The sequence below is a fragment of the Podarcis liolepis genome (assembly GCF_965112155.1).
Source record: "Podarcis liolepis genome assembly, chromosome: 5".
Classification (NCBI taxonomy): Eukaryota; Metazoa; Chordata; class Lepidosauria; order Squamata; family Lacertidae; genus Podarcis; species Podarcis liolepis.
The window spans coordinates 39,689,173-39,716,882 of record NC_139556.1 but is presented as its reverse complement, the minus strand read 5'-3'; the positions used below and the strand labels follow the sequence as shown (position 1 = coordinate 39,716,882).

Below are 27,710 nucleotides of genomic sequence, written 5' to 3'. Positions count from 1 at the left end.
ATGATGCTATCTTTAACATTATACTAAGTAAGAAATTCTGTGTTGCGAGTTTTGGGCCTGGACATTTTTAGTCACAAGCTGTGAATGGCAGGTCACTATCAATAGTTTAACTTGAAGACATAAAGTAGCCCAGAAATTACTAGGTAATAACATCAAGCAATATGTTTGTAAATGAGAACAAATTCAATAACATAGTTTATCTCCTCTCTGAAAAATGTACTTCCAAAAGCCACACCTAAACTAAATTCCTTGAGTCCATCTTCAGTCCCAACTTTAGAGAACTGCTTTTTAGCTTCCAGCCCACCATAATAACAACAACACGTTTTTAATCTCTCAAATTTCATGTCTGGGTCAGGAGCCAGGAACTGAAGCTTATTGCAAACTTCTCAAAAAATCCCATCACTTACGGTGACTAGGTCTAAAGGCGTTTGTCCTTCCTGGTTTTTCAGAGTAGGATCAGCTCCATGTGCCAACAATAAGGCACAAAGCTGTGTCCTTCCTTTCTGGGCTGCTTCATGCAAAGGTGTGAAAGCCCATTTGTCCGTAGCATTTACACACGCATTATACTTTATAAGTAAAGCTGCTACATCTACATGCTGGAAAATAAAATACATTTATGTAGTGCAACCCTTGGGGGGGAAAGTTTGCTGCAATTTTCCTTTGGATTTCCTAAAAAGTGAACGTTGCGAAATACATTCCATCAAAACAAAGAGGGCAGTTCAAGTCTCGGTACTCCGCTATTGCATGCAGGTCAGCTCGCCCCACCCTGTTTTGTGGTTTGTTCAAATAGCCACCCTGTTTTGGAAGCTCTAATATGAGGTATGATATTGCTAGAAATGCTTTTCTTATTCAACTGTTTGTCTCCATCTCTATACAGGGAGACTGTGGGGCATTGGGGAACAGCCTGCTGGAGAGAGAGAGAGACAGCTTCTTGCCCAAGGCCATCAAATGACCTCAATACCAAGTTGAGATTTGAGCAGACAGCTTCTAGTTCATACTCCATGCTCTTAAAACTCTAGCCCCATCTACATGTAATCTTTTACCCATGTGTGTAAACAACCAGCATGCTTAACAGCATATCTGTTTTACAATATTGTGAGTAGAACATAGCTATGTTCTGTTATGATGGTCACTAGAATGGGCAACGTCTGGATAGTGCCTTTCCTAGGGAACATCATGTTGGGTAATCTCCATATCTAGGAAGCCCGTGACAGTGTATACACTCAATGTTTGTACAAAGAACACTTGTTCTGCAAGAAATCAAATGTATTCATACACTTCCTTTATTCAGGGCATTAGCAAAGTGTATAACTTGGTTCACAGAGCCACAGAGACGGTTGCCTCTGTGGTATTCTACTTCTGACCATCAGCCTAATTTGGAAACTATTCCTTCGAAGTGTTCTAGGATTAGAGAGCAGATCAGGAAATAAAAGTAAGAAATGGCTTAATCTTGCCTGTAAACTTTAGTTTCTCACAATCTAAACTATCCTGGTTAGATTCCCTTCTTCACTAGAGTTGCGCTAGTAACTAAAAACATTGACCCTCACCCTCCAAAATCATCTGTGGCAGCTGGTTTCGGAAGTACTGCTTCTAGTCTGTTAGCAGTATGCCTCTATCCCATATATTCTTTGGAGTGAGATGGGGGGGGGGGGACACCCAATCAGACCAGTAACAACAAAAGTTTTAACTACAAGTTCTCAATAGATAGGTGTAAAAATCAACAGCTTGAGTTGGAATTCACTGAAATTAAACATGCAAATGCACATGAGTTGAAACAGCATGAGGGACACCTGTTTGTGTGTGTGTGTGTGTGTGTGTGTGTGTGTGTATTACTCAATACTGAGTTATGAAAAAGAACTGTTTTCCACAAATATTATGAAGTTTAGAAAACCCTCATACACCCTGGGCTGTATCCAGGCAAAATACTGGGAGAGTGAACACACAATTTTGTATTTAAGCAAACACCAACAAACATTGATTTGTGCTCAAATAAATTTTAGATCTTCTGGTTCAATCATTCACTTCTTCCCATAGAGTTTATGACATACTTACCCCATAGGATGCTGCATTGTGCAGAGGAATTAGACCCCCTTTATCTTGTGCATTTACATCAGCTCCATGCTGTAACAGATATTCTGCAACCTCCAAATTGTTGTAACCAGCTAGCAAGAGAATAATTTTTTTATGGATTATCAAAAGGCACCTGAAAAATATTACTATAAATGTATCAACAAACTTCTTTTCCAGCTTACCTGAACCATAAAATTCTGAACTATTTCTTTTTTAATTGCAGAGTAAACACGGTTATATGTATACTCTGAGATGGAGAAGCCCAACTCAAAGGCAAAACACAAGCTTCACATACATAGCCTTCCACGTTCAGCCTTGTGTGTGTGCGTCCATTCCCATGAGGTGCTGTTAGCAAGCTTACAAGGCTGAGATACTAGACTTGCACAGTCACCCGTCACTCTTGCTATTTTCTACTATTGAGACAATTTCATTGGGTTGTATCCAATCTCTTTTCCCCTTTCCCGCCCCCCTCCAGAGGTTCAGGGAAGCCCTCCTGAACAGTGTAGGCTGCACTGCACTGAGTGTGAAAGGTTGCCTAAAACCAGGTGGGGTTTTTGTAAGATCTCTCAACCCAAATTCAATTCCCTTGGTACAGAACAATACAGCCCATGTTTTTCCACTGGGCCTCCAATGCTCTGGAGAGATTTCTTTTTTCAGGGTGAAGGGGAGTGTAAAGAAAGATTGGATGTAACCCATTGTAACTGTCTAAATAGCAATTTTGGAGGGTACAGAAGACTGCAGGGGGAAGGAAGTAAAAAAGCAAGATTAGCCTGAGGATCTGCCTTTGGCTTTTGCAACTGCTGACGACAATCCAATTACTTTAAATAACCCCTTTACAAGTTCTAGTCCAAGATAGATCCTTAAAAAATGCATTAATATGGTAACACCAACCTGCCAAGTGGAGCGGAGTAGAGTGTCGGCCTTGTGTATCACGGCAATTTACATTATCAGGGGAGCACAATTTCTTCACCCGAGCCAAGCAGCCCTTTTTCGCAGCATCTAGCAAAGCTGCATCTCCTCTAAGGAGATCCTGAATATCTGTGTCACCATCTTTAACAAGGTCTAATGGAGTGTTTCCATCTCTGTTTTTCTTTGTGGGGTCAGCCCCATGCTATGTTGATGATAAGAAAAAAACCCAACAACACATTCATTAGCGTTCATAACTCAAGTAGAAACATATTTAAGATTTGTATCATTGTCAGCTGATTATTTCTTTCTCTATTAACAAATATTCAAATATACTAAGAATGCTCACCAGCTCTATGTGTACCCCAATTAATGAGGCAAACCAAGGTGATTTGGGTTGGGGTTCCATGTTGCTGACTTGGATCCTGCTATTAACAAGGCATCTTCAGGAGGCTAATGGACCCTCCAAGCACCCTCATTTCCCCCCACCCCACAAAAGGTTAAATGCACAACCACTCTCCCACCTTCCCTTTCCTGAGAAATGAAACCAAGCTGATTGGGGAAAAGCAGAGGGTGAGCGAGGTGGTGGGATCTTCCATTTTCATGGATAGGTCTAGCTTTTACTAATGCGTTTGACATTTACTGTAGTATTGTGTTTTAAAGTTGTAAACAGTCTTGCAGCATTTTATATGAACGTGCAGTATATAAAATAAACAAACACACAAACACTTTTAAAGGTTCCTGCAGAAAGTCTGTCCAACATTTAGCAGGCTTAATCCACTTAATTCCCCATTATAATCCATGGGGATGAAAGACAACTTCAGATTTAAAAGATCAGATTTTAACCCAAATAATGAATTGAATGGGAACAATATGGCACAGAAATGAAACACAGTGGACTGCTTCTAAATACAACAGACACAAGGTGAATATTGTGATAGTTGCTCTAATATAGAACATGGGATAGTTTGAAACATTTCTTTAAAAAACAAATTTAATACCACTAAATGGAAATAAGCAAACTAATGAAACTGAAACATGCTTCAGTTTTTCATGTGACGCACCTGTAACAGAAGCTTACAAATCTCGTATTTCCCTTTTGCAGCAGCTTCATGTAAAGGAGTGAACTTCCACAGATCAGCTACATTGACAACTGCACCATGTTTAACCAGCAGTTCAGCCACTTCATAGTGTCCATAAGAACAAGCATTGTGCAAAGGGACAAGGCCTCTGAAAATATGAAGGAAAAACATCCATCAGTGGTTGCATCACTGGGCAGGGTGCCTTAATTTTGGCTAACATTTTCAGTATCTTAAAAAATACCTCAATTTTCTAATGACTGACCTAAACATACAGTTAAGTATAGTTGTTATTAAAAACAAAATTATTTCAGAAAAAGAAGTGCATGAAGAATTATGTGTTCATATGGAGATAAATTGAATACTTTAGTCAACTAGATACATTTAATTCAAATAGCCTCTAGTTACAAAGCAGTCTTCCCCAACCTAGTACCCTTGATATATTTTGAACTACAATTCTGATCAGCATAGGCACCAGATTGGGGAAGATTAATGCAGTGTATATATTTAAGGTCAACACAAAGATCATACAGCCACCATAATTCTGTAATTTGTAAAGTTGACATCAGCTAGAAGCACCAGTTGTTGGGGTTCCAGGCTGAAGGTATAGAGGGGGATTAGAATTCTAAGATTCTTAGACATTTAATATATGCTTGAGGGAACATTTAGCCTTGTGTGGTGGATAATGTGTTATCTATATACTGAAACTAAACTTAGATGACGAAAGGATTATGAGTGGGGGCGGGGGAATAAGCCATGATACCCTATGATACCTATTTTTTCTAGAAAAAAATATTTGAAGCATAGCCCCCACCCAAAGCATTATTGATCCAATACATGTGTCAGGCACTAAGACAAAGAAGAATGGAGAATTGTCCTCCTCCCTCTGCTCCACTCCCTACATTCACTATGAGCTATTTAATGGAATATTTACCCCTTGTCTTTTGCATGAACATCAGCACCATGCTGCAGAAGATACTCAACCACTGATACTCTGTTGTATCCTGCTGCAAAGTGGAGGGGAGTAGACTGGCGGCCTTCAATATCCCGGCAATTCACGCTTTGTACCGTACATAACTTCTAAGGAACACAACAGTTGAGACACACGTTACTTCAGCCAAATATTCAGCCAACTCCCCCCCCCCCCAAATCAGAACTTTTATATGATTTTGTATTTCAAAGCAATTAAAATAGTTATCTAAATTTTCAATGTTTTCTCTCTGAAGACCTGAGAATAATATTCACAAATTAGTCTGCAACACTTATATATGTCATATTTTTGAGAGAAAGAAAAGCCACAATCCGTTTCTAAACTTACTTTTACTGTGTCCACATCACCTGCCTTTGCGGCTTCCAGCAATTGCCGATCTGCTTCTGAGTTGCCTAAAGGGACACCTTCTATAAAATAAATGAGGGTATAAATTACTTAACCAAGTTCAAATAGCACAGATGACAATAATAAATAGTCATTAATACTAACCCTTAGAGGAATACCATTTTGAGATCTCATAGTATACAAAAATATAACTATCCTAGACAAAAGGCTTGATTTACAATTTAACTGAACATACCAACTAAACTTTCAATTACCAGTTAGAGAAACAAGTAGCTGCAGAACTATTATTAATGCAAAATTAGACATGCACTGTTGGAACTGAACCTGACATTTTTTACTGAAACATAAGTATTTTTCATAATGAATTACAGTATACAGTATTAACATACACAAACTGTCAGATAATTACCACCAGCTGAATGACAAAGGTTCATGAAACAGCCAACTAAAGTTGCAACTGCAACACACAATCTTATACTGTAGACATAACTTTAGCAAGATGAAAGAAAGAAGAGAACCACCAGTCATTACGCTCTTCGTCTCTGAATTGGAAAAGGGGGTCACTTGAAGAAGAGTGACAACACTCCCCCACTTTAACATTGTGCAATAGCCTAGCCTGAAAAAGCAAGGCCAAGCATTTGTACCTATTCTAAGAAAACAGGCCACCATTAATTGCCCATGACATTTTTTCTGTTTTGAAGTTCCTTCAGCATGTTCCTCAGATGGAGAAGAATCTGTGGGCGCAAGGGATGAAGGTTTCAGAATTAGTTTTAGCTTGTAGTGCAGCAAACATTTGCTGGTACTGCAAATCATACACATCAATTATTTTTCAGTTCCAACAGAAAAAAATTTCTAAAGATTGCTTAAGTAGCTGATACATTGACAAGGCAGAAGTGTTAAAATTATTACCTTGTAATAATTGCTGAACACTCTCATTTCCCATCTGAGAGGCTGTGAAACCCTGCAGTGACACAATTGATGGATCACACCCAGAGCTCAACAACAGGCGGCAGGTCTGCAGATGACCACAGTGTGCTGCTCTATGCAAAGATGTCTGCCCAAGGTTATCCAAAGCATTGACCTAGAGATGACCACAGAATGTTAAAAATATCATTAACATAAAAGTGTGCAGAACACATTTTTCAAGAACAATCTGAAGGAATTCCACTTATAAAAACCAAAAAACTACAGTGTGGAATATTGGTTTGCAAATTTTATTGCCTGCAAAACATCTTTACAGCAAAAATGGACTGTTTATCAACAAACATTCCCAAAAATCTTCATCTTAGTCTCTATATAATGCCAAGAATGTAACAGTTGGGAAAATCACAAAAAGATACATGCCTGAAGGTTATTATTAGGAGTAAGTTACAAAATTTGCAGGTTTGCATTTCTCTACTTTATTATATATGAAAATATGCCTGATTACAATTAAGTGACTCATACCTTTGCTTCATGTTTCACGACTACTTCAACAACATCATTATGACCTTTTTCTGCTGCCACATGGAGAGGTGTCAGGAAGCTTGATTTAAAAAAAGTAATGACAGTTTTCACTGAGTTTTATTAGACTGATAATTAGTATGCAAATACAATGGCTAGAGCATCAGTTTGCAACTGGGGAGGACTCCAATTATGCATTATTTATTTAAGTATTTATAAACTGCACTTCTCATAAAAATATAGCAAGGTACTATACAGTGATAAAAGCAACATTAAAATAATCTTTGTGTGGTCTTCGACAAGTCAATGGCTACATCTGCATGTCCTGTTAAAGTTTACCATGAAGTCCACAAACCAGAACAAGCTGCTGCCTTCTCCTCCTTCCATGCAACCAAGTAGTTCAGAAGCTTTTGCTTCTGTTTCAAGTTAATTACAATTTGTCATGTTGCCTGCACCTGGAATTATGGCTGATGTTAACTATGGTTTCAACAAGATAGCTTCATAAACCACGGTTTGAAGTTGACTTGTTATGCAGTGAGCATATTCTATGGTAACTAAGTCTGCACACTGGAATGAACCAGAGGCTTCACCTGTCTCCCTAGTTCTCATCTCACATGGCCAGAAGGACTTTGGCAGCATTTAGATTCACTTTCTTCCAATCTTAACTTGTTCTGTTGTATGCATCTACAATCATGGTGTTTATTACAAACTGTACAATTTCCAAACCACTATTGGAAGGACTGTCCTGAGATGCTTGGAAGCAGGGTGGAATAAAAAAGTGAAATGAAAACTCACTCTTTTGTCTTTTCATTGATGTTGGCTCCTTTTCTTAAAAGCAGTTCGCAGATTTGTTTTCTTTTAGGATATGGAGATGCAGCAGCACAGTGCTATTAAAAAGTGAAATCATTATATCATTTGCTTATCAGCTTATGATGAAACCAAACCATATGAAAATATGTGACTTTTAAACCAAACCACATGGAAATATGGGAGCATTTTTTTCAGGCCTAAGTGCTTGGGAGGAATGATTTTCATGGAGATTACCTCTGGGAAGGGTTAAGCCTCCACTACTGCCATCTCCACAACAGAAAGGTCACACCCCCAACCAGCACTTAGGCTAGAAACAGCCTTGAATTAAAGTCAACTGGGATGCTCTTTCCATGTTGAACTACCTTGAAAATGCTTCCCATGCACCAATTAAGTTTGAAAAAAAGCATAACTGTCATTTGGAGGGGTCATAGTGCTGGAGGTTAACATGCTCTCCCAAACTGTACCCTACCCACCCCATTTGGCAATTAAGACTTGAAAATGCCTTCCATGGGCTCCAATGGGAAGCTGGTTTTAAGACTAACTGCTGCATGCAGGGGGGGGGGGGCAGGGGACAAGGAAGGGTAGCTGAGGACCAGATGCAGAAGCCACACAGGCCCTACACCTTTTACTCAGGTCTTAGTTGTTCCCTTATCCTTAATCAGTATTTTAGAGATGAATGAAATTCAAGGAACTATCAACAAATGGATTTGGATGAACTATGCCTAAAAAACAACAATGCATGTTAAACAGTATGGCCACCAAAGGTTAAAAGGAAAATAGCTGCATGTCAACTTGCCTAGTTTAGCTACCACACAACATAAATATATATTCAACAAATTACCAAGGCAGTTTCGTGAGTCTGGGGATGTTTGAAATTTACAGTCTCAAGAGAAAGGTGCTTTTTTACGCGAGCTGCATCAGATTCCCTTGCAGCATGTAGCAGTGAGTGACCTTTGAATTCGTCTAGAAGAGAAAATAAGATTTCATGATGTATAGGTCTCAAGCCATTATCAAAGGTACATCTTATTGCTGCTAGGATAGAATTACTTTCAAACAAATACACACACTGTTCTGCATTAAGACACATTTGCAGAAATCATTAAGAATGGTTCTTCTAATTTCAAAAAGATAGTAAATTTGTCTTCTCACAGAATAGTCATCATGCCTAGTCTTGAGGGGGGAAAGATGCCTTTAAATGTCTTGATACTAGAAACTTTTTAAAAAATTGTATGGGAGAGGGGCAGGGCCTTGCCTCTGATTTTGTGCATACTAAAGGACTCAGGGGAGAAGGGTGGTAGGTATCACAAATAATGACTGGCTACAAAGTGTGGGTCCCTACTGGAAACTGGGGGGGGGGGTGTTCATGTCCATCAGTTCTTCTCAGTCAATCCCATTTCCTCTATACTCACATGCCAATCGTTCTTTTAACTGAGGTGTTGGGGCCAAGTCGATTGTACTTTTATTATGGCAGTTTAACAGTGTAGGATCAGCACCATAGCTCAGCAAGAGAGAACACACTTCCACTCTGTTCTTAGAAGCTGCTTCATGCAGAGGAGTAAACTGCCACAGATCCATTGCATTCACACATGCTCCATGCTAGGAGAGGAAATATAACTTATGATTTTATGCTGGATAATACTGAACTAGAACTCTGATGTCATAGGGAAGACATGACCCATCTTAACATGACCCCATAAACACTCATATACAGAAGGTTGAGAACTCTAATGTTAGATTAGTAGTCCTCCTTTCCTTCAAACAGTGACTGTTTAGCTTCATGACAAGACACATCCATAATGGTTTGAACTTGAGTTTCCTTAAAAAAACAAAAAACAAACCCAAGACCAATACTTCTAGGAACAATCTCAAAACATGCTGGGCAAGTGGTTTTTGCAACCATTATAATTACAGTAATTTCAGAAGCCCAGTATCTTTATCTTGAATCACTTTCCTAATCCCATGTTTCTCTCATGAGACATTTTTATCAAAAGAAAAAGTAGTATTACTTGATCCCATACAGAAAGTCAAGTGTAAATTTAGCATTTTCAGACATACAAGCCCTAAAAACAATCAGTCCAACATTTTCTTCCATAATTTCTTTTACCTCATGCAATCTAAGATGGGTTACACATTAAATAATATGCATACTTCAATGACCATTTTGAAAAATCTAGGTGACAGGAAGTAATTTTCAAAATACCAAAACAGAAAGAAACAAAATTGCAATAGCCTTCCCATAAAAATTGCACACAATTAAGAAACTAACCTTTACTAGAAGTTCTGTTACTTCGTAATGTCCATAGGAGCAAGCATTATGAAGAGGAACAAGATCTCTGTGGAGGGGAAATCCCAATAACTTAGCACATGAACACTGAAAAATCTCCTTCAACAAATAAAATATTGTCAAACACAGTTCATTATTAGTATCAAACAGAAAGCCCAAACATTCATCTGACAAAATGAAAAACCAAACATTGGCTGGGGGGTGGGGAGTTCCTCTGTCATTGGGCTCAATGCTCTTCAAAAGCATAACAACTGGGTGGTCAACTTATAACAATTAAGTCCTACTGAAGTCAACAAATAATATTGTTGTTTTTAACTGGAGACGTTCAATCGAGTTAAATTAGATTACAAAGAAAGTCAGTTGGCATTAGAGACAGTGATGTGGTAAAAAATAAATATTTGCAGATGATCAGCCTGTAATTGAAGATAACAGACTGCAGAATTAACTCACAAAATTTGAAGGAATGCAACAGTTATAAAACCCCTGGATTGACCTAGTACAACATGTTGGAGGAAAGACTCTGCATAGTTCTCATGCAAGTCCATGTTAAAACATGCCCTTTTTTATTTAATGAAAAGCTTCATGTAATCATCTGATTAAAGCGCCAATCAGTCATTCCCTTCACACATGATTGGAAATTACACGGGTAAGAGTAGAAGCAGTTGGCAAGAAATGCCTCCTCCGGTGCAACACATTTGCCAGTCTTTACACCCCTCCATGTTTAAGAAGACTGTGTTTCAACTCATGAAGGGGTGCACAAACTGGCAAAGATTATATGCCCCCCAAAGTGGGGCTTGCTAAGGCAAATAAAGTTAATGTCCAAGAGGGCTTCTGAATTTAGAATTTCTAAATGCCAGGTTAAGATGGCCTATTCTTTGAACAAAGTGCCACAAGTTGTGGCATGCCCATTTCAGAGATAAATCTAATCCATGCTTCAACAGAATCTACAAAATCATACCACAACCTCCCAAGAAAAACTTACCCTTTATCCTTGGCATGTACATCTGCTCCATGCTGCAGCAAGAGCTGCACAATCTTAACACGGTTATAGCCAGCTGCCAAGTGTAATGGAGTTGACTAGAAATAAAATTAATAAATCTAACTGTTTTATAAATAGAAGGAAATTTTCCATTAAAATTATAATAATAAATCAGTTAAAGCATTCTACGTTATCTGTAGCATGACACTGGGGGCTGCAAAGGGAGGAGTGTCAGCAAAAACTCACATCCTCTACTACCTGGCAGAAGGATATTTAGGAACATAAAAAGAGCCTGCTGGATCAGATAAGTGGCCCATCTAATCCAGCATCTTCATTTTCTGCTGGATCAAAACCTTCCCTGATTATTCAGAGCTGTTCCGTCAATGGAATGCTACCTCTGGATCCAACCCATAGATTTAGGAGGGCCTTTCTCATAATAAGTTACATTTGAGTACAGCACAGTGAGCCAGAGAAAGAATGAGGCTTAATTTCCCACCTCTGTTCAACGGCAAAAATTACTGCAATCTTTTCTCAAGCTAAACTAGTTACATAAATATATTTAAAGAGGACAGCATAATAAAGGGACAACAGATTTTGATTTCTGTCCACACCCCAGGCAAATATAATTTATAGAAAGTAATTAATGCTACCTAGCACACTAGTAATGTTACTGATACAGCAAGCATTTTTGGCAAAGAAAACCAATGCATAATCTCTATATTAGATTCCTTAGTAACATTTTTTTCTGACTGGCTTTCAAAAGTACAATTTTAATAAAAACCAAACAACTGATATTGCAAAGACAGAATATCCATGGCTCTTTTGTTTATACAGCTAGGGAACACACATAGTATCAGATTTTTTACTTTAAGTAAACATTCCTGAATTAAAATATAATTCAAAACATTAACCAAAGTATATGTTACCAAATACATTACCAAATACATTTTAATGTAGTGTGTGTGTGTGTGTGTGTGTGTGTGTTTTTAAAAAGCTAACATTTGAAAGTGGGCATTTGAAAGCCAAAATACCTTTCGGCCATCACTTGCATGACAGTTGACATTTAGTGGTGTGAGAAGAGCCATCAGTTTTTCTTCATTTCCACTCCTAAAAGGCAATTAAAGATTCCTGAACATTTGGCATCCATCCTTCTTTATTCAACTTACACAATACTGCAAAGCAACTACAAACAGCTACCTGAATGCTTTGCAATTAAAATTAAAACTTTGGAATAGATTTTATTGGTGCAATGGTACTAGCTTACTGTACTTCATATATCATATACTAATATCCTTAATCACAGTTGCTAGCAACATATCTATTCTTATTTTATTGTAGGAACACTAGCGGTTGCATCCAACGCTTTTAGGAATGGGACTGAGATTAATATGGTGCCTCAGGCAGGTTGTTTGCATGCTGGTTCCTGGTTCCCTAAAAAGTATTGTTTTATTTGTCCGGGGGCAATGCATTTTAGACGGATTCTATCTTTGTCAAGACAAAATCCCCTGGGTGTATGTGATTAATTTACCTGTTGAGAAGTTTGACCAGGGCCAACTTTTTGTTTCGGGCACGAATTCCAGTACAGTAACCAATGAAGAGAGTCAACTAGAGTAGAGAGCAAGGCAGCCTGGCCCTGAGGCCCATGCCAGTATGTGTGTGCAGGCCCTTCCTTGAATGTCATTCATGCACTGTCCCTGCCTCCCCCACCTCCACACACAGAGTGGATTGCCTGCATTGGAGAAGTATTGCCATTGCATGGAGAATGCCAGACATTAAGATCATGGTAATAATTTCCAATCCATAACTGTACATAAGAATAGCCTTTGTTATGCAGAATATGAAAAAAATATTCAAAGTGTAGCCTGTCTCATTTTTCGGGTATTTTTGAAAGAGGCTGGGCAGTAGATCCAGCTCACATCTTTTATTATTTCCTACCTGGCACTTTCCAAGAGTTCATCTTTCTTGTATTCACCTGAAAGTTAGAAAAAAGAGATAGGGTTTTTTTTATTTCAAATACAAATGTGTAAAACTTTTATAAAGCAAGTCCCCCCCCCCCCCCCCGTGTTTTTTATCCTGTCCTCCCTCCCCAAATAGTATGCTGGCTTGCTAGAAACAAAATCTGATAAAGCGATATTCAATATACAATAATTAAAATTACAGTTATAAAGTCATCTACTTCCAAAGGCCTGGATGAATAAAAATGTATTCCTCTTTCTCTGACTGCACACAACACACTGGGACATGTGGAGGAAGTTACTCCTTCAAGTACTTGGGACAAGGTCATTTACAACTTTTATGAGCACCAACACCCTGAACTGGATCCATTTTGATAGTTTTAAAATACTGGGTGTGATGTAACTAGGCTTTAGAGTAGACCTGTTGAAATTGAACTACTTAACTTAGTATGATTTATTAATTTTAGTGGCCCTGCTCTCAGTAAAACTTAGCTGAATATCACCCCACTATTTTTGTATAGTCAAAAACAGCTAAACATTCAGGCAAGCAGCAAAACGTATGGTATATACAAAGTATAATTATGCCAATTTAGATAAATAGCACAGCTGGAATCAAAAGTTTAGCCCTCAAAATGAAACAATCAACTCTGAAGCTAGCTACTAAACTTGCACAAGTAGCACTCTTTTCAAATATTACTTATTTTGCATGATGGTAGGATAAACAAGCCATTGTATTTGCTTTCCCATAGGAGTAGTAAAAAAATAAATGGGCTGTTCTTTTACCAATCTTACAAAGTATTACTGATTTTTTTTCTTAGCAGGTCTTCTCCAGTTAACAAAGAGTATTACTCTCACCAAGCATAATAGAAGCAATACCACCTTAGCAGTAGCCAAAACATAAATCTTACAGATTACAAAAAGACAACATTTACCTGAGAGCACTGCTTTTGCTGATGGATCCGCCAAGTCCAATGCTGTTCTTCCATCTGTATTTCGGATAGCTGGATCAGCACCATGCTGTAACAGTACTAAAAGGAGAAAAAAAAATAAAGCTTTCATCAGAACTTAACAAGGAAGTAGCTCAGTGGAGATGCTAAGGGATTAGATGCCCTAATCCAAAACCATTTCAGTATAAAAGGCTAGTTTCACTTGGGAAGTGTACACATATTTTCAAACGCAGTTATACAAACAGCAGAATCAAAGAAAGGTAGTCACAGAACTGGTCCTAAGGATGAAACAGAACAGCTGGAAAATACTGCGCTGTGAAAAAACAATTTTCATGCTTTCTTTTTCAGTCACAAGTACAGTCTATGCCTCCCTTTCCTTCCTTGCTGCATGTACATACAGCAGAAAGCATTAGCTAGAACAGAAGGAAAGTGTTTCCTGTGTCTCTATCAGTCCCCCCTCTCCAACACAGTGCTCTAGGAGGAAATTAATGTGAGGGTGGGAAAGGAGAAATGTATGGAAACATTTCAATGCACATATTATTCTGCAACTAGCATATGTACAATGCACATATTATTCTGCATCTAGAAGGAGGCAGGCTCCACCGACCTTATAATAACAGCCACAGTCACATGTAATTACAGTTTGACACTCCCCAATCAGCCACTATTATCACTATTAGGTCTAGGGTATTGTTTAGGGGTTTTTGTTGGGGGGCTTTGTTGCGGTTATTGATTTTTTTTGTATCTTTATTTTATATATTATTGTTATGCTGTAATTATGTAATGAACATGGTCTGAACTATGGAAAGGCAGCATACAAATAAAATTATAGGTTGGTTATATTATTGTTAATTAGGTTTGTTATGTGCAAACATAGATAATATCTCTGAATGTATGCAGACAGATCCTGTCCAACCAAGCTGGATATTACCCATAACCAGCTTCTCACAAAAATGAAAAAGAAAATTAATTTACATACTATCTATATAACCACTTATATTTTGAACTTGGTATTTCACGGATAGTTGACTAGTTTATATTATTTTAATAAAGAACAATGTATCCTCATTTCTACAAGAAAGCCTCAGATTGTTTGAAAGCTTGTTTTCCAATTTAAAAGGTATGCATGATTGTGTCACTTTATATAAAAAAACACTGGAGACACTTTTAAACCAGTGGTTCTCATACTTTTGCCACCCAGCCCCCATCATGCACTACTTAAAAATTGCCTGTGGATCACTTTCAGCTCTGGAACCATTGTCAAAACCAGCACCATATTATGAAAATCACAGGACCTAGGAGCTAGTTCCCCTGACGAGAATGGTTTCCATCTCTGTTGTCAGAAAAAAGTAAAAACATCCAGGATCAATTCTTGATTGTTCTGCAACTTCTCCACATATCACCTGAATGGTGATTGAACCACCAATGATCCAGAGACCACAAGTGTTTTCAAAAATTACCTATGCAGACATCAATTTTGCCCTTAATTGCAGCTTCATGAAGGGGAGTGTAGTTCCAATTATCCCGTGCGTTAGGATCTGCACCATGCCGCAAGAGAAGATTGACAACTTCAGCATGACCAAAAGAACAGGCATTATGAAGTGGAATGAGGCCCCCATCGTCTCGTGCATGAACGTTACCACCACTCTGAAGCAAATATTCCACTACATCCCTTCGACCAAAACCTGAAACAAAAAAGTAGTTTTACATAGTCAGTCTTCAAAGGAATAAAGCTAGAGCTAAGAAACAAAAATCTAACTTGCTAATCTTCCTTATATATACCATGAGTGCTATAACTAGACAAGATGCCAAAGAACTGCTTCTGGCTAACCAAATAAAAGAAAGGCTGAAGAACAGTACAGGAGACAGCTCCTATTTTGGAGATTTTAAATTTCCTTAAGTTTTGAAGTCTCCACATTTTCAAGAAATGGTGGTGTTGGGGAGAGTATACACTGTGTATTTTTTTATCAGTTCTAAGTATACATTCCCTAATTTTATTCAAACAGTATTTGCAAAAACACAATGTGTGCCAATAATAAATAAATAAATAAATTGTCAGTTGGCCAATACCCTATTTAGTTCCAAACATCTGACATTTTGGTGGTTCAAATAAATATTGCCCAACTGTGGGTTTTTTAAATGTTACTTCCTGCATTAAACATAATTTTGTATCATTATATAGTAAACAAATGGAAGTTTTATCATTTGGACAGAGAAACAGTTGCCAGAGTCAGCATCATCAGTAAACAATACAGAATCCCCGGCATCTCTTTGAGGGAACCATAGGATAACTATAACTATAACTATATCTATACACAATGTCAACCGGGGATGGGTAGCCTTCAGGATATATGTTGCCTGGTGCAACATAGTGGCTATGAGATGGAGCTAGATCAACAAATGGTGGCACAGGGTAGACAATTGGCACCTGACAATGTTTATATAAAAGATGAAGCCTATATCTGAGTTACTCAGGGATCAGGGATTCTAAGACAAAACTCAAGCAATAGGCAGTAGAGCCGCAAAAAAACGAATTAATGCTTCTATTTTACAAGTAGGAAACATAGAAGCTGAAATAAATGATTAACAAAATGTCAGCCATCCCAGAGCTTAATTTTTTTAAAAAAATCAAGTTTGCATACTAATATTCAATTCAGTCAGAAACCCTTCTATATCTATTGCAAATCATGCAGATCTACCTTCTGTCTGCTCCTGCCATAAGCAATGATCCATCTGTTATGCTGCTTCCAATTCTTAAAAAACACTGTGGTCTAACAGAATAGGATTTGAATGCACACATCTGCAGTATACAGTTCAGGAGCCCTCACCCCTAAAGGTAGGTTTGAAGGGGATGCTGGTGGGATGAGGTGAAAGCAAGCAAGTCAACTTTCACCAGCCCACATGGGCATGCTTTTCTCTGGATTATCTATGGAAGATAAGCCACGGAATCCAATTCCAAGTGTTGTATTATACAATACAAAGCCATGAAGAGCTCAGGGCTAAAGTACTTGTTGGGATGTCTTCCCCTCAGTGGGATTTCCCCAGTGAGTATGGGGGTTGGGGAACTGCTGGCCTGTGGGCTAAAGGGATTTGCATCTAGATTCAGCCTATGACCTCCCCTCCTTGGACTTGCCCCTGCCCTAGGAATTAAGTTTCTTCATAAACCTAAATGCCACATGGGGGATTTCTTGATGGGGGTTGCAAGGGTTAGTCAGTCTCCCTCTCCTTGCCTGCTGCCCCCTCCTTAAATCACCTGGGGCCTAGTTCGCATGTCACACTAAGTCAAACCACAGTTTTGTGCAAATGCAAACATGCTTCTGGAGAAAACCTTGCACCACTATTGTTCCTCCCTGGTATTTTAGGTTAATGCAGAACAGCTGTTAAGCCAAAGTTTGGCTTAGTGTTTCATCCAAACCAGGCAACCTTCTCAACCACTACCTGTAAGTATAAGGGAGCCAGTATATTTGCATGTTTGTTAAAAGCCATAGAATGGCTTGGTGTGATATGCTAATGTGGTCTGTTGCTCGTCTAGACATCATTCGGTGTTTTTTTGGTAGGATAAGTTTGCTTGTTCCTATCTGGGCAAATGAATGACAGTTAAGTAGTTCACCGTGTCAGATGGACTAAACAACTTGGGCATTAAGGCTACGTGCAATCCAAAACAAACTTATCTGGAAGCAAGCCAAAATCAGTAGGCTTTGGAAAAACCTGCATCTAAGAAGCTCCAGCCTCCTTTTCTCAGTTTGTCTATTTGGGTCAGCTCTAGCAACCTCAGCGTTGCAAAACACCACCTAAGCCTTGGATCTGAAGAAGGCATCCTTGTGTGCAATTACAAGATGGAATTACAAAATAATTATCAACTCTGATGTGACATCTGCAAACATGCAATTGTGACCAATGATTTCCAGGAACTTCTAAACACACACTTGCCTAATCACAACATCCCATCTATGTGCATGTTTTACACACAATGTGCTTGTTAATCCCCCTTGAGCAACAACATCTTCCTGAAAGCGCCCACAAAGCACAACGTGAACTAATGTTTACAGGATGTGGACCATCACTCGTTTTAGCTCTGAGAGTGGATTGCAAACTTATTAACAAATTCACCACCGACGCGTTTCCTTCTCAAACTGGACACCCTTTGAATGTCAGGACTTGGCCAGTACCGGTTTGCTTCCCCTTTGGACGCCACTTTTCAGGTATGCAGCAGCCCTTCCGAGGAAACTCTGAAAACAATGCATCCCGCCCACGGAGCGGAAGGTCGGCCCACGCCACCACTTGCAGGCCTCCCTCGCTGTATGTGGGGGGAAGGGGGGGTCAGTCTGGCTGCTCTTGGCTACGGTGGCCATTTAAACACGAGCCCCCACAGGCTGCTTTGAGGGACGGGGATCTCGTGAGTTCCTCCTGCATGGCCAGAGATCAGGGACGAGAAGGGGGTGGGTTTATAGGCTCCTCTTATTTCCACGAGGGAAACGTGCGGTCGTGGGGACACCCGACCACCAACTCCCTGAATGATTCCCCTTAAAGCCCCAAATAAACAAACAGCACCTTCCTCGGCGGAAGGGGCCCAACGCCACGGCCCTAAAGCCACTATACCCCGAAGCCCCGTTCACACGCAGAGTCAGGGGCGGCGACGCCCGAGGCGGCGGCCTGGCCACCCGCGAGTACCTGCAGCGAAATGGAGAGGGCTGGACTTCCTGCCGGCCGTGTCCCTGCTGTTCACGTTCTCGGGCCTCACCAGCCGCTTCACGCGCTCCACGTCGCCGTTCCGGCAGGCTTCGAAGAGCTCGCGGGCCGGCTCCGACGACGACGCCCCCCCGGCGCAGCACGGGGACAGCAGCAACGGCGGCGGCGGCGGCAGCGCTTCCCCCAGGGGACCAGCCGCCGCTCCGCCCCGCCGCCCCGCCATGCCGGGGGCAAGAGCCAACTTCCTCCCGCGTTCGCCCTCAGAGCCCAACACCCGCCATAGGCGGCCCGAGCTCTCTCCGCGGAGAGCGGCGGGGGGAGGCGGCGGTGGCGGCAGCGGCCGCCGCGGGGAGCAATTCGACGCCACAGTCGCCTCCGGCCGAGGCAGCCACTGAGGGGGAAGGGAGGCGGAGCAGCCGAGGTGCGCGCGCAACGATGAAGGGGGAGGCGGGACGCGAAGCGCATGCGCGATGTGCGCGAGAGAGCTGCCGGCGCGGCGGTTAGAGCGGCGGAGTGACGTCGGGGGAGCCGCGGTTGCTCCTGCGGTTGAAGCCCCGCCCCCCAGCCCGGCTTCCTTGGGAGCAGCCTTTCTCAACCTGTGGGTCCCCAGATGTTGTTGGACTACAACTCCCATCATCCCTGAGCTCTGGGCTTGCTAGCAAGGGGTGATGGGAGTTGTAGTTGAACAACATCTGGAGACCCACAGATTGAGAAAGGCTGCTTGGGAGTCAACTTCCCGTGGGTACCGCTGCTTGGGCAGACACGTGTTAGGAATAACGCAGTGCGCGGCTGAATACGGGATTGTAGCGTTGGAAGGGGATCCCCGTGGGTCATCTAGTCCAACCCGCCCGCCCCCCGCAATGCAGGAATCTCAACTAAAACATCCTTGATGTGTGGCCATCCAATCTGCTTTAAAAACCCCAGCCTCCTGAGGGAGACGCTGTACTATTGACCAGCTCTTGCTGTCAGAAAGTTCTTCCTGTTGTTTAGTCCTAATCTCCTTTGTTGTAACTTGAATGCATTGGTTCGAGTCCTGCCCTCCAGAGCAGGGGAAAACAAGCTTCCTCCTTTCTCCCTGTGACAGACCTTTAGCTATTCCCTTTCCTCTCAGTTTTTTCCAGGCTAAACATACCCAACTCCCTCAACCGTTCCTCATAAGGCCTGGCTTCCTGTCATGAAGTCAGCACAGTATGGAAGTAAAGCTTCCTAGGCATCGCAGTGGGATTGTTGTTTGGTATTGAGTGCCAGTGTTGGGCATGCCCACTATAGAAATTGGTGGCTTCAGGCACACCTGACAGCAGCACAGTGTAAAGTTGGGCTTCATCCCAGTGTCAGTGTCCGAGGCAAGTAGGATAACTGCTTGTTGGGACCCCCCCCCTGCCCCATTGCTAATTTCGGTTTTCAAAAACACGTGTCTGGTAGAAAAAACAGCAAGCACAATTGATATGGCTGGATTTTCAATTGCAAGATTTTGTAATACAACAATATTTGATTATCTTTCTCAATACAAACGAAAATGTTTCAGCACAATGAAGCATGACTCTTGCGAACTGTAATGTGAAGATTTAAGTCTCTTAAAAGTTTCCATTAGAGGCACATCAAAATCTTACTTCGTGTGGGGTTTTCCTTTGCAAATAGCTATAGTGTGAATATAATGAAACATGGCTATTACTAAAGGGTTTAGAAAAGCAACAGTTTCTTTAGTCCATAAGAAAAATTCCAAAACCTCAGATTGGGTTATACTTGCATTACAACCTCTGAAAACATAACAAAATAGAACTAGGACCTGGTATTAAGAAAAAAAGGTGGGGTGAGGGAGTTGAACTTGATGTTGAAGCCACAAAGTGTAAATTTAGTCATCATCTTAAAATAGAGCATAAGAGGAGATTTCAGACTTATAGGACAATCCTGAAAATGCTTACTCAGAGGTAAGTCCCATTGAATTTAATGGGGGCTTACTCTTTATGCATCCTTTGCTTGGGAGAAAGCTCCATTGGTAGACAAGCATGGGATTTGGATAACAGTGGCTTAAGTTCTGATGCTATGAAGTTTTCAGGTTGAACTGGAGATTTCTGGCACAAAGAAGCATGCAATAACTGATCCCGCATCTCTGAAAACAAAAAATCTAGCTGCTACCAAGATCTACTTGCAGCCTTAAGCAAAACACACAAGAGTTTTGTGAAGAACAGAAATATATTTCAGCTTTTTAAAATTTACTTTAGGAATTTTCTTTGGATTATAGAGCACAGAAGACTTTGTAATCACTTTATGTATGAATATACAAATAGAGCCTGTGTGAAGAGAGCAGACTCCTAAAAACTGGCAGCAAAACCCAAGAGAGCAACTTGTATAGTATTCCTATATAATATCCCAGTTCCAGCTAATGCTAACTGGAAAAACACGCACTCCGAACTGCTAGTTGTTTCAGCACATCCCTTCGGGTGAATTACCCATTCAGGCAACTATCCAATTCATTAACATTCTTATTCATATCCATGAGATATGAATAATAGCATAGTGATAGACTCATTTACAGTAATCATGTCTAAACCAAATGATCATTTTGACCACATTTCCTTCTACACACAGCTATTTTCATTTCCAAAGTTGATTTGGCAAATAAAATAGTGCCACAATGTATTACATTTTTGCACACATTCATTCATTCATTCACGGACACACAAACACTTAATCCATTCAGCCCAGTCTTATGTACAGTTAGGATCACCTGGTCAGTGCCTTAGGGGTGTCTAACTCTCATAGACTCATTCTCTGTTTCTTTTTTCTTGGAAAGACACTACTGTGGAGGTCCACACTGCATGCTGTAGTGTGTGGTGCCATCATAATTTTCACCATCCTAAGGCCCTAGAGTGGATCCAAAACTGGTTAGTTTCCTGGAAAGGTGCAAAATTTGGGATCCTCTGATGCACTAGCCTAGAACTGGTGCAGCAAAATAATATTAATAACCTATCAGCACCTCCTTCTGCCCTGGCCAGCGCATGCAGCAGCTCTTAGGACAGGGGTTGTCAACTGGTGCCTAACCAGGCCTTTATTGGTGCCCCTGGGCAGTGGCCCCAGAATCTTAAGCTTTAATTTATTTAAAAAGTAAGTCTATAGCCCTCCAAGAAAAATAGGAAACAAAATGTGCTAGTGATTTGTGTGAGGTAGCCTGACTACTCTTACCTGTTAGTGTTTTTAGCCAATGAGTCAAGTCAGAGCTGTGGTGGATATGTAATGTGTTTGGGCACTAGGCAACAGGATCTCTGGGGTCCCAAAGAGATGCTGTTTTCCTTCCCACTTGGTGCGCTTTTGCTTTTCTAGTCCTTAGACTCTTCCTAGTTAGCTCTTCCTTTTCCCCAAGCATCCAGGATGCATCTTTCCTGTGATGGGTTCATCTGAAAGCAGGTAGTCCATAGATGTTCTTTTCTACAAATACTACTACACAATAAGTGTGGGTGGAGGTTAAAGAATCCCCCCTCCCTACAGAAAGACAAATGCGGAAGGAGGCGTAGGCTTGTCTCATGCTATGTAGGAGCTGAAGACCAGGCAGAATTAAGAATTCACTTACAGCGCAATAGCATGTATGTCTACTCAGAAGTAAGTCTCTTAGTGTTTAATAGGGCTTGCTACCAGGTCAGAGGGTATAGGATGGCAGCCTAGGCTTTGGGGCATGGTTGACATTGGGGAAAACAGGGTTCTTGTGCCTTTAGCAGACATATGACAGGCATAAACCGGTTTCTAGTTTAGAAATGCAGTTATAGGGGGAAACTTCACCATGATTACTCTCTCTTTTGGGTTATGCCATGGCCATAATGACAGTGATTTTGTGTTATGCCACACACCACACAGCAGCCATTTTGTGACCAGCACCCCCAGCACTCTCTCAAAATTCAAATATGCCCACTGGTCCACAAAAGTTGAAGACCTCTGGCTTAGGACGTAGCTGCAGATCCACTTTGATCTGTTCCAGCCTGCTGCTTCTGACCAGGGCTTCCGATTGCTCTTATCATAGTTTTATGCATGTTGACTCAAAGTATTCAAATGAGTTTACTTCAATGTAAGCATGCATAGAAATGCTGTTGCTCTTTGCCTCCAAAAGCCTTTTATTTCCACATTGGCAGAGCAATTCCCTCCTCCCCATTCCTCTAATGCAGGCATGTCTAACAGGTAGGTCGTGATCTATCGGTAGATCACAGGCTCTCCCCATAGAAGCTCAACAACTTTGGCTCGCCTAAAAAAACTCAACATTTTCTCTCTGCACTCCTAAAAAACGGGCCCTCCTCCACCCTTAAAAAAAATCTCAACAACTTTGACCTGAACCCCACAAAAGGGAGTAGATCACTGCCAGTTTTTAACTCTGTGAGTAGATCGCAGTCACTTGGGAGTTGGCCACCCCTGCTCTAATGGATTCCTACAAGGGAGACAGTCACCCCTGTATACCACCCTAGTCTTCAATATTTTGAGGGAAACAGAATTATATTGATAGCATATTCATATTTTTGTTCTGGACTGAAGATGCCAGTAAATCCACCCCTGGATCATGCTCAGAGGTCTGAGACCCCACTTCTCCAACTGAATTGCCCATTCAGGCAACCGTCCACAGCCATTACGGTAACTCTCTTTTATCAAATCGCTGATCACCATCAAGCAGCAGTTTAGATAAAAGCATATTGATGAATTCATTTACACAGCAATCAGATGCCTAAGCTCACAATACCAAATGATCATTATGACCATTTATTTTTCTACTGGCACTGCCATTCCAGTTTTCAGAATTGGGTTGGCAGACAAAACATTGCCACTATAGATTACATTTCTACACACGCGTGCACCCTCCCTCCCTGTATCCATTCAGCCCAGTTTTTGGCATAGTTAGGTCCTTTTAAACTACTTATTCCCAACTCCATTGAAATTAGTAGGAAAATTCCATTTCATCTCTAGCCACAAGCATTCTTTCAATAATTTCTCATGACTGAGCAACTTCATTAAGAAATAACCCTATGGCACCCACAACAGGGTTCAGTAAATATCCCCTCAAAAATCCACATTGCTGTTTGCACTGGCGTGCCTTCTTGATGGAACGTGCCTCTTTAAACCCGCCTGTGTTTGGATGCCAGACACTCTCCCTCTGTTCCGTTCTAAACAGAGGAGAGGTGCAAAGAGTTTCTCTTTGTGAACACGTGAGGCAGTGACTAATACTCATTGATGGGGTACCTGTACAATTTTGTGGCCCTGCCTCTTGTTCTGCTCTTACAGGTGGCACCCATTTGTGCTATGCCACCTTAGCATTGCAGCCATTTTTTATTATGCCACACTGACTGTTGCAGGCTGGGCTGCTGTTTTGAGCCCATGGACTGCCAGGATACACACCACTCTGTGTGGCATGTGGCAGTCCCTCAAAGCATAAGGGACGGAGGGGTAGTGTTTTGTTGTTTTTGTTTTAATTATTTACTTGTGTTTTTTTGTGTTCTTATTCATGCTCAATATGCAGTGTTATGCCACTGATTCTTATATAGCATGAAGCAACATGGCAGTTAGTGGCAAATTATCAAGCCTAAAATTCCTTACCATTCTTCAAGGATTTGAAGACTTGAAAATACTTTTGCCACCAGGGGGCAGAAAAGCACAAAGAAGGATAGCTACAATGCATAGCTTGGAATTAGTGGGGGATGGAATTAAGGCACACTTTCCTTTGACAGAAACATACATTGTAGATTTTTCTGTGGCTATAAATATCACAAAACTAGACCTAGGTTTGGTCATCATGCTTTTTCTACTTCTTCAGCTGTCATATCTTCAGCTGCAATCCTAAACACTCCTCCTCCTCCTCCTCCTTCTTCTTCCCTGACTTTTTCAAGGCGGCTGACAGATAAAAACAAGAATTGCTGAAAACAGAAAAAAACAAAATTTAAAAATTAATAGAATTAAAAACTATATACCTATATAAAATCCATTTAAAGCATACAAATAATTACAATAAAAACAGCATGGCACGGCACCAGCCCTTTCATTAAAAGCAGTCATTTTCCCGGAGCCTGCTGGAGCAAGAAGGTTTAGCTGCCAGCAGAAGGACAATAAAGAGGGAGCCAATCTAGCTTCTCCAGGGAGGGAGTTCCAGAGTCTGGGAGAAGCCACTGAGAAGGCCCTCTCCTGCATCCCCACCAAAAGGGACTGTGAGGGTGGCAGGACCAAGTGCCTCCCCTGAATATCTCAAAACCTGGGCAGGGTCATATGAGGGGAAACGGATTTTCAGATAGCTTGGACCTAAGCCATGTAGGCCTTTATAGGTCATAACTAGACTGAATTGTACCAACTGGATAGCACAACTGGACACCTTCATTTGCCCCATCTGCAACAAAACATGTCTCTTCCACATCGGTCTCCACAGCCACAGCCGGCGCTGCAACCATCCAACAGCTTGACCTCACCCCCAAAGGCGCACTCCTCCTTTGTCTCCTGAGACAGACAGATGCCAACTCAAAGGTCTCTTGAGTGAACGCCCAATGGACCCAATGACTTGGTCAATAAGCCCTATCACTTCATCTCTTTAACACTCCCATTGGACTCAGTTTTGAAGACTCTCCTGAAAATATTGCTCAAGGTAAATCTTCTAAACTTCCACAGTGTATAGACCGATGTAAATAATTCAAGGCCTGGGAGATTCTCTCTAAATCTCCTTTAGCATTTCCATCACATATCTGATGCTCCTTAGCCAGTTCTTGCTTCTTATGTAATGGGAGAGGAGGCATAGAAAGATTACTGGAGGACACAGCAATCTGTTTGCAAACCCATGTGCTCCAACACCAGTAAATACAAACTGAAATACAAATTTAAAGCTCGTTGTCAGATCCCAAAGTTCACAGGCATATTGCCAGATCACAAATATATCTCACTGAGGACAGATTGGCTGAGCAGGTGCTAAAGAAAACACAAAACACAGCACATGCTGTTCCAGTATTTTTCATTCGTGGACTCGGGTCACATGATGACAAGGTGCTAGCCAATCGTATTCACTTGCAGAAGGCTAGCCTCCAGCCTTCTGGTAGTGAAAGATTCCCCATCCACCTGCCCACACATACATACTTCCCTAACTTACTGAGATGCTCAGTCTATTTGATGAAGTGGGAGTTGTGAGAGAACAAGCTTTCATGACAGGAAACTAGAAATGTCAAAGAAAGGAAAGAAAGAAAGATTTAGGATGCTGTAATCACAGTAGCTATTCCTCAGCTTGAGAAACCCACCCCCTTCTTGGTTCAGCCAGGTCTGGCTGATATTTAACACCCCCCCCCCCCAGATTTACTCAATTTGCAGTAAACTGCACCTCCTTTAATTCCCACTTATTAGAAAGATATCTAGGAGAGTTCAAGTATTCCAAGAGAAAGGGGGAATTCTTAAGTTATAAAAAGGTGGGTTTTTTTCTTCCTAAGGAAGGAAGAAAACCCCCAAAGGAAGATACTTTTTGCCCCAAAGAACTCTACAGAATAGACTTTGTGTGAACATGAGCATTTAGCCATAAGACCTGTGATGTTTTCATTGCCAGATTTTTAATCGGGAGAAAGGACACAGAAGGAGAACAAGGAAGCAGCTGAGTTTTAAAAGCCGTAATAATGTGACTTCAGCAGCCCACACATAAAATGACTAAATGTCAGTTCAGGACAAAGCTTAGACAGGCAGTTTCTCAGCAATTTAGACATCCTTTTCATGGAACACCTAGTTTCAAGGCATACAAAAGGTGGGCCTGTTCTCAGCCTCATCCCTGTGATTGATTCGGCCTACACAATGCACCATTCTAATTACTAGCAATAGCAACAATGACCTAATATAATTATGTTTAACACCTCAATAATTAGTGAGCTTCTGAGGTATAGAAATAATGAATTGGAAGTGGCAGGAGGGTGAGAATAAAGGGTGGCAGTTCAAAAGGCCTGGCAAATCAAATGCTTTGAAGTGGTTTTCAAGCTTTTTGCCTTCCAAGAACCCTTTCCTCACTGACTTGGCTGCTTTGGGATCCCTGGGCATATGCGCAGAGCCCTTGTCTGCTGAAGAGCATTCTGGGACATGTTCTAGGGTGAACTTAAAAAGTTTGCACAAGCCAGGACATGAACTTAGAATATATGCAAAACTCACCACATGTTGCACAACTGTATGGGGGAAGATCAACAGTGCGGAACAAATGGTCTTTCATGGAAGCCAGCTCATCTTTGCTGGTTTTCTCATTGAAGAACACCAGGGTCCTCCAGAATGTAGTTTGAAAACCATCGAGTGCTATAGAGAGAGTGAAGAGATGCCTCTGATCATGCCATCTTTTCATAGTCAAAGCTTTCTTAAACCCTTTTCAGGCATTAAACACCTGGCGGGGAGAGGGGCAGTAAGGATGGGAACAAGACATTTCCCTCTCCATTGCTATTTCACAGCAGGGAGACTTTGTTTCTATAGAAGTTTCTGTGGGAGGAAAAATATGAATTCCTGTGACACATGTGTGCACGGCAAATAATAAAAGAATCAGCTGAGTGCTTTGATTCAAAACGTGGGGCTGAATTCTCTCTCCAGCAGGGGAGAGCCACACACTCAAGCAGTACAGTGAAGCATTGGCATGGAGGCTGTTAAACCTTTTGCATATTCCATTTAGTCCACTTGCAAAGCGCTCCCCTCTTTCTACCCCACTTGCACTGGACAGACCACTTTTTATTTTTTATTTATTTACGGCTATTAGCCCATAAAATATGTACAAACATAAAAGCACAGAGGCATAAGGACCGATATATTCGACACCAAAGGGTGAACACCACGTACTAGGGTGGGTCAATGAGCAGAGCCAAATAACAGCTTGGGGCCCAGAGAGCTCCAAGGGACGGATCACAGAAAAAGGAAAACTGAAGACGAGGTCCGACATGCACTCTCATCGTAACTGTCCGATTAGTTTTGGTGTTGTTGTTGTTGTTTGGTTGTTTTTGTGTGTGAGATAACCACGTTCAGGAATCTCGCCACCTGCAGAGTTACCGAAGGATCTGTATCCTGCAAAAGTAGTGCGGCGTGTGACTCAACAGGCCGGCCCACCAAGCGCAGTAAAGCAGGACCTAGGAATTTAGTCCTGGCTATGCTATGTAGGGGGCAGTTGAACATTATATGTGGAAGAGATTCAACAGTTTTCCCGTCACACACGCATAACGGAGACACCAAACCCTTAGAAAATCTGTGGCTCAGCAGGTTCG

The 27,710-nt window shown here is 41.2% G+C and overlaps 1 protein-coding gene across 4 annotated transcripts in view; it reads right to left on the bottom strand.

Annotated features, from left to right (window-relative positions):
* TNKS2 (tankyrase 2) overlaps nucleotides 1–18,983 on the bottom strand; it is a 28,511-nt gene extending 9,528 nt beyond the window's left edge. Inside the window, exons 1-19 of one of the 4 annotated variants that reach the window (XM_083503030.1) lie at nucleotides 18,481–18,983; nucleotides 15,270–15,494; nucleotides 13,795–13,890; nucleotides 12,843–12,879; nucleotides 11,939–12,014; nucleotides 10,911–11,005; nucleotides 9,911–9,977; nucleotides 9,054–9,240; nucleotides 8,486–8,607; nucleotides 7,630–7,721; nucleotides 6,838–6,916; nucleotides 6,301–6,472; nucleotides 6,036–6,125; nucleotides 5,374–5,453; nucleotides 4,990–5,135; nucleotides 4,041–4,206; nucleotides 2,962–3,181; nucleotides 2,053–2,162; nucleotides 408–596 (exon numbers count right to left, since the gene is read on the bottom strand). In XM_083503030.1, the coding sequence (XP_083359156.1) occupies nucleotides 408–596; nucleotides 2,053–2,162; nucleotides 2,962–3,181; nucleotides 4,041–4,206; nucleotides 4,990–5,135; nucleotides 5,374–5,453; nucleotides 6,036–6,125; nucleotides 6,301–6,472; nucleotides 6,838–6,916; nucleotides 7,630–7,721; nucleotides 8,486–8,607; nucleotides 9,054–9,240; nucleotides 9,911–9,977; nucleotides 10,911–11,005; nucleotides 11,939–12,014; nucleotides 12,843–12,879; nucleotides 13,795–13,890; nucleotides 15,270–15,494; nucleotides 18,481–18,721 (2,490 nt within the window). In that variant the 5' untranslated portion in view covers nucleotides 18,722–18,983. The remainder of the gene's footprint in view (nucleotides 1–407; nucleotides 597–2,052; nucleotides 2,163–2,961; nucleotides 3,182–4,040; nucleotides 4,207–4,989; nucleotides 5,136–5,373; nucleotides 5,454–6,035; nucleotides 6,126–6,300; nucleotides 6,473–6,837; nucleotides 6,917–7,629; nucleotides 7,722–8,485; nucleotides 8,608–9,053; nucleotides 9,241–9,910; nucleotides 9,978–10,910; nucleotides 11,006–11,938; nucleotides 12,015–12,842; nucleotides 12,880–13,794; nucleotides 13,891–15,269; nucleotides 15,495–18,480) is intronic. The other 3 variants (XM_083503031.1, XM_083503032.1, XM_083503033.1) reach the window with 3 other exon arrangements.
* Nucleotides 18,984–27,710: the final 8,727 nt, after the last annotated feature.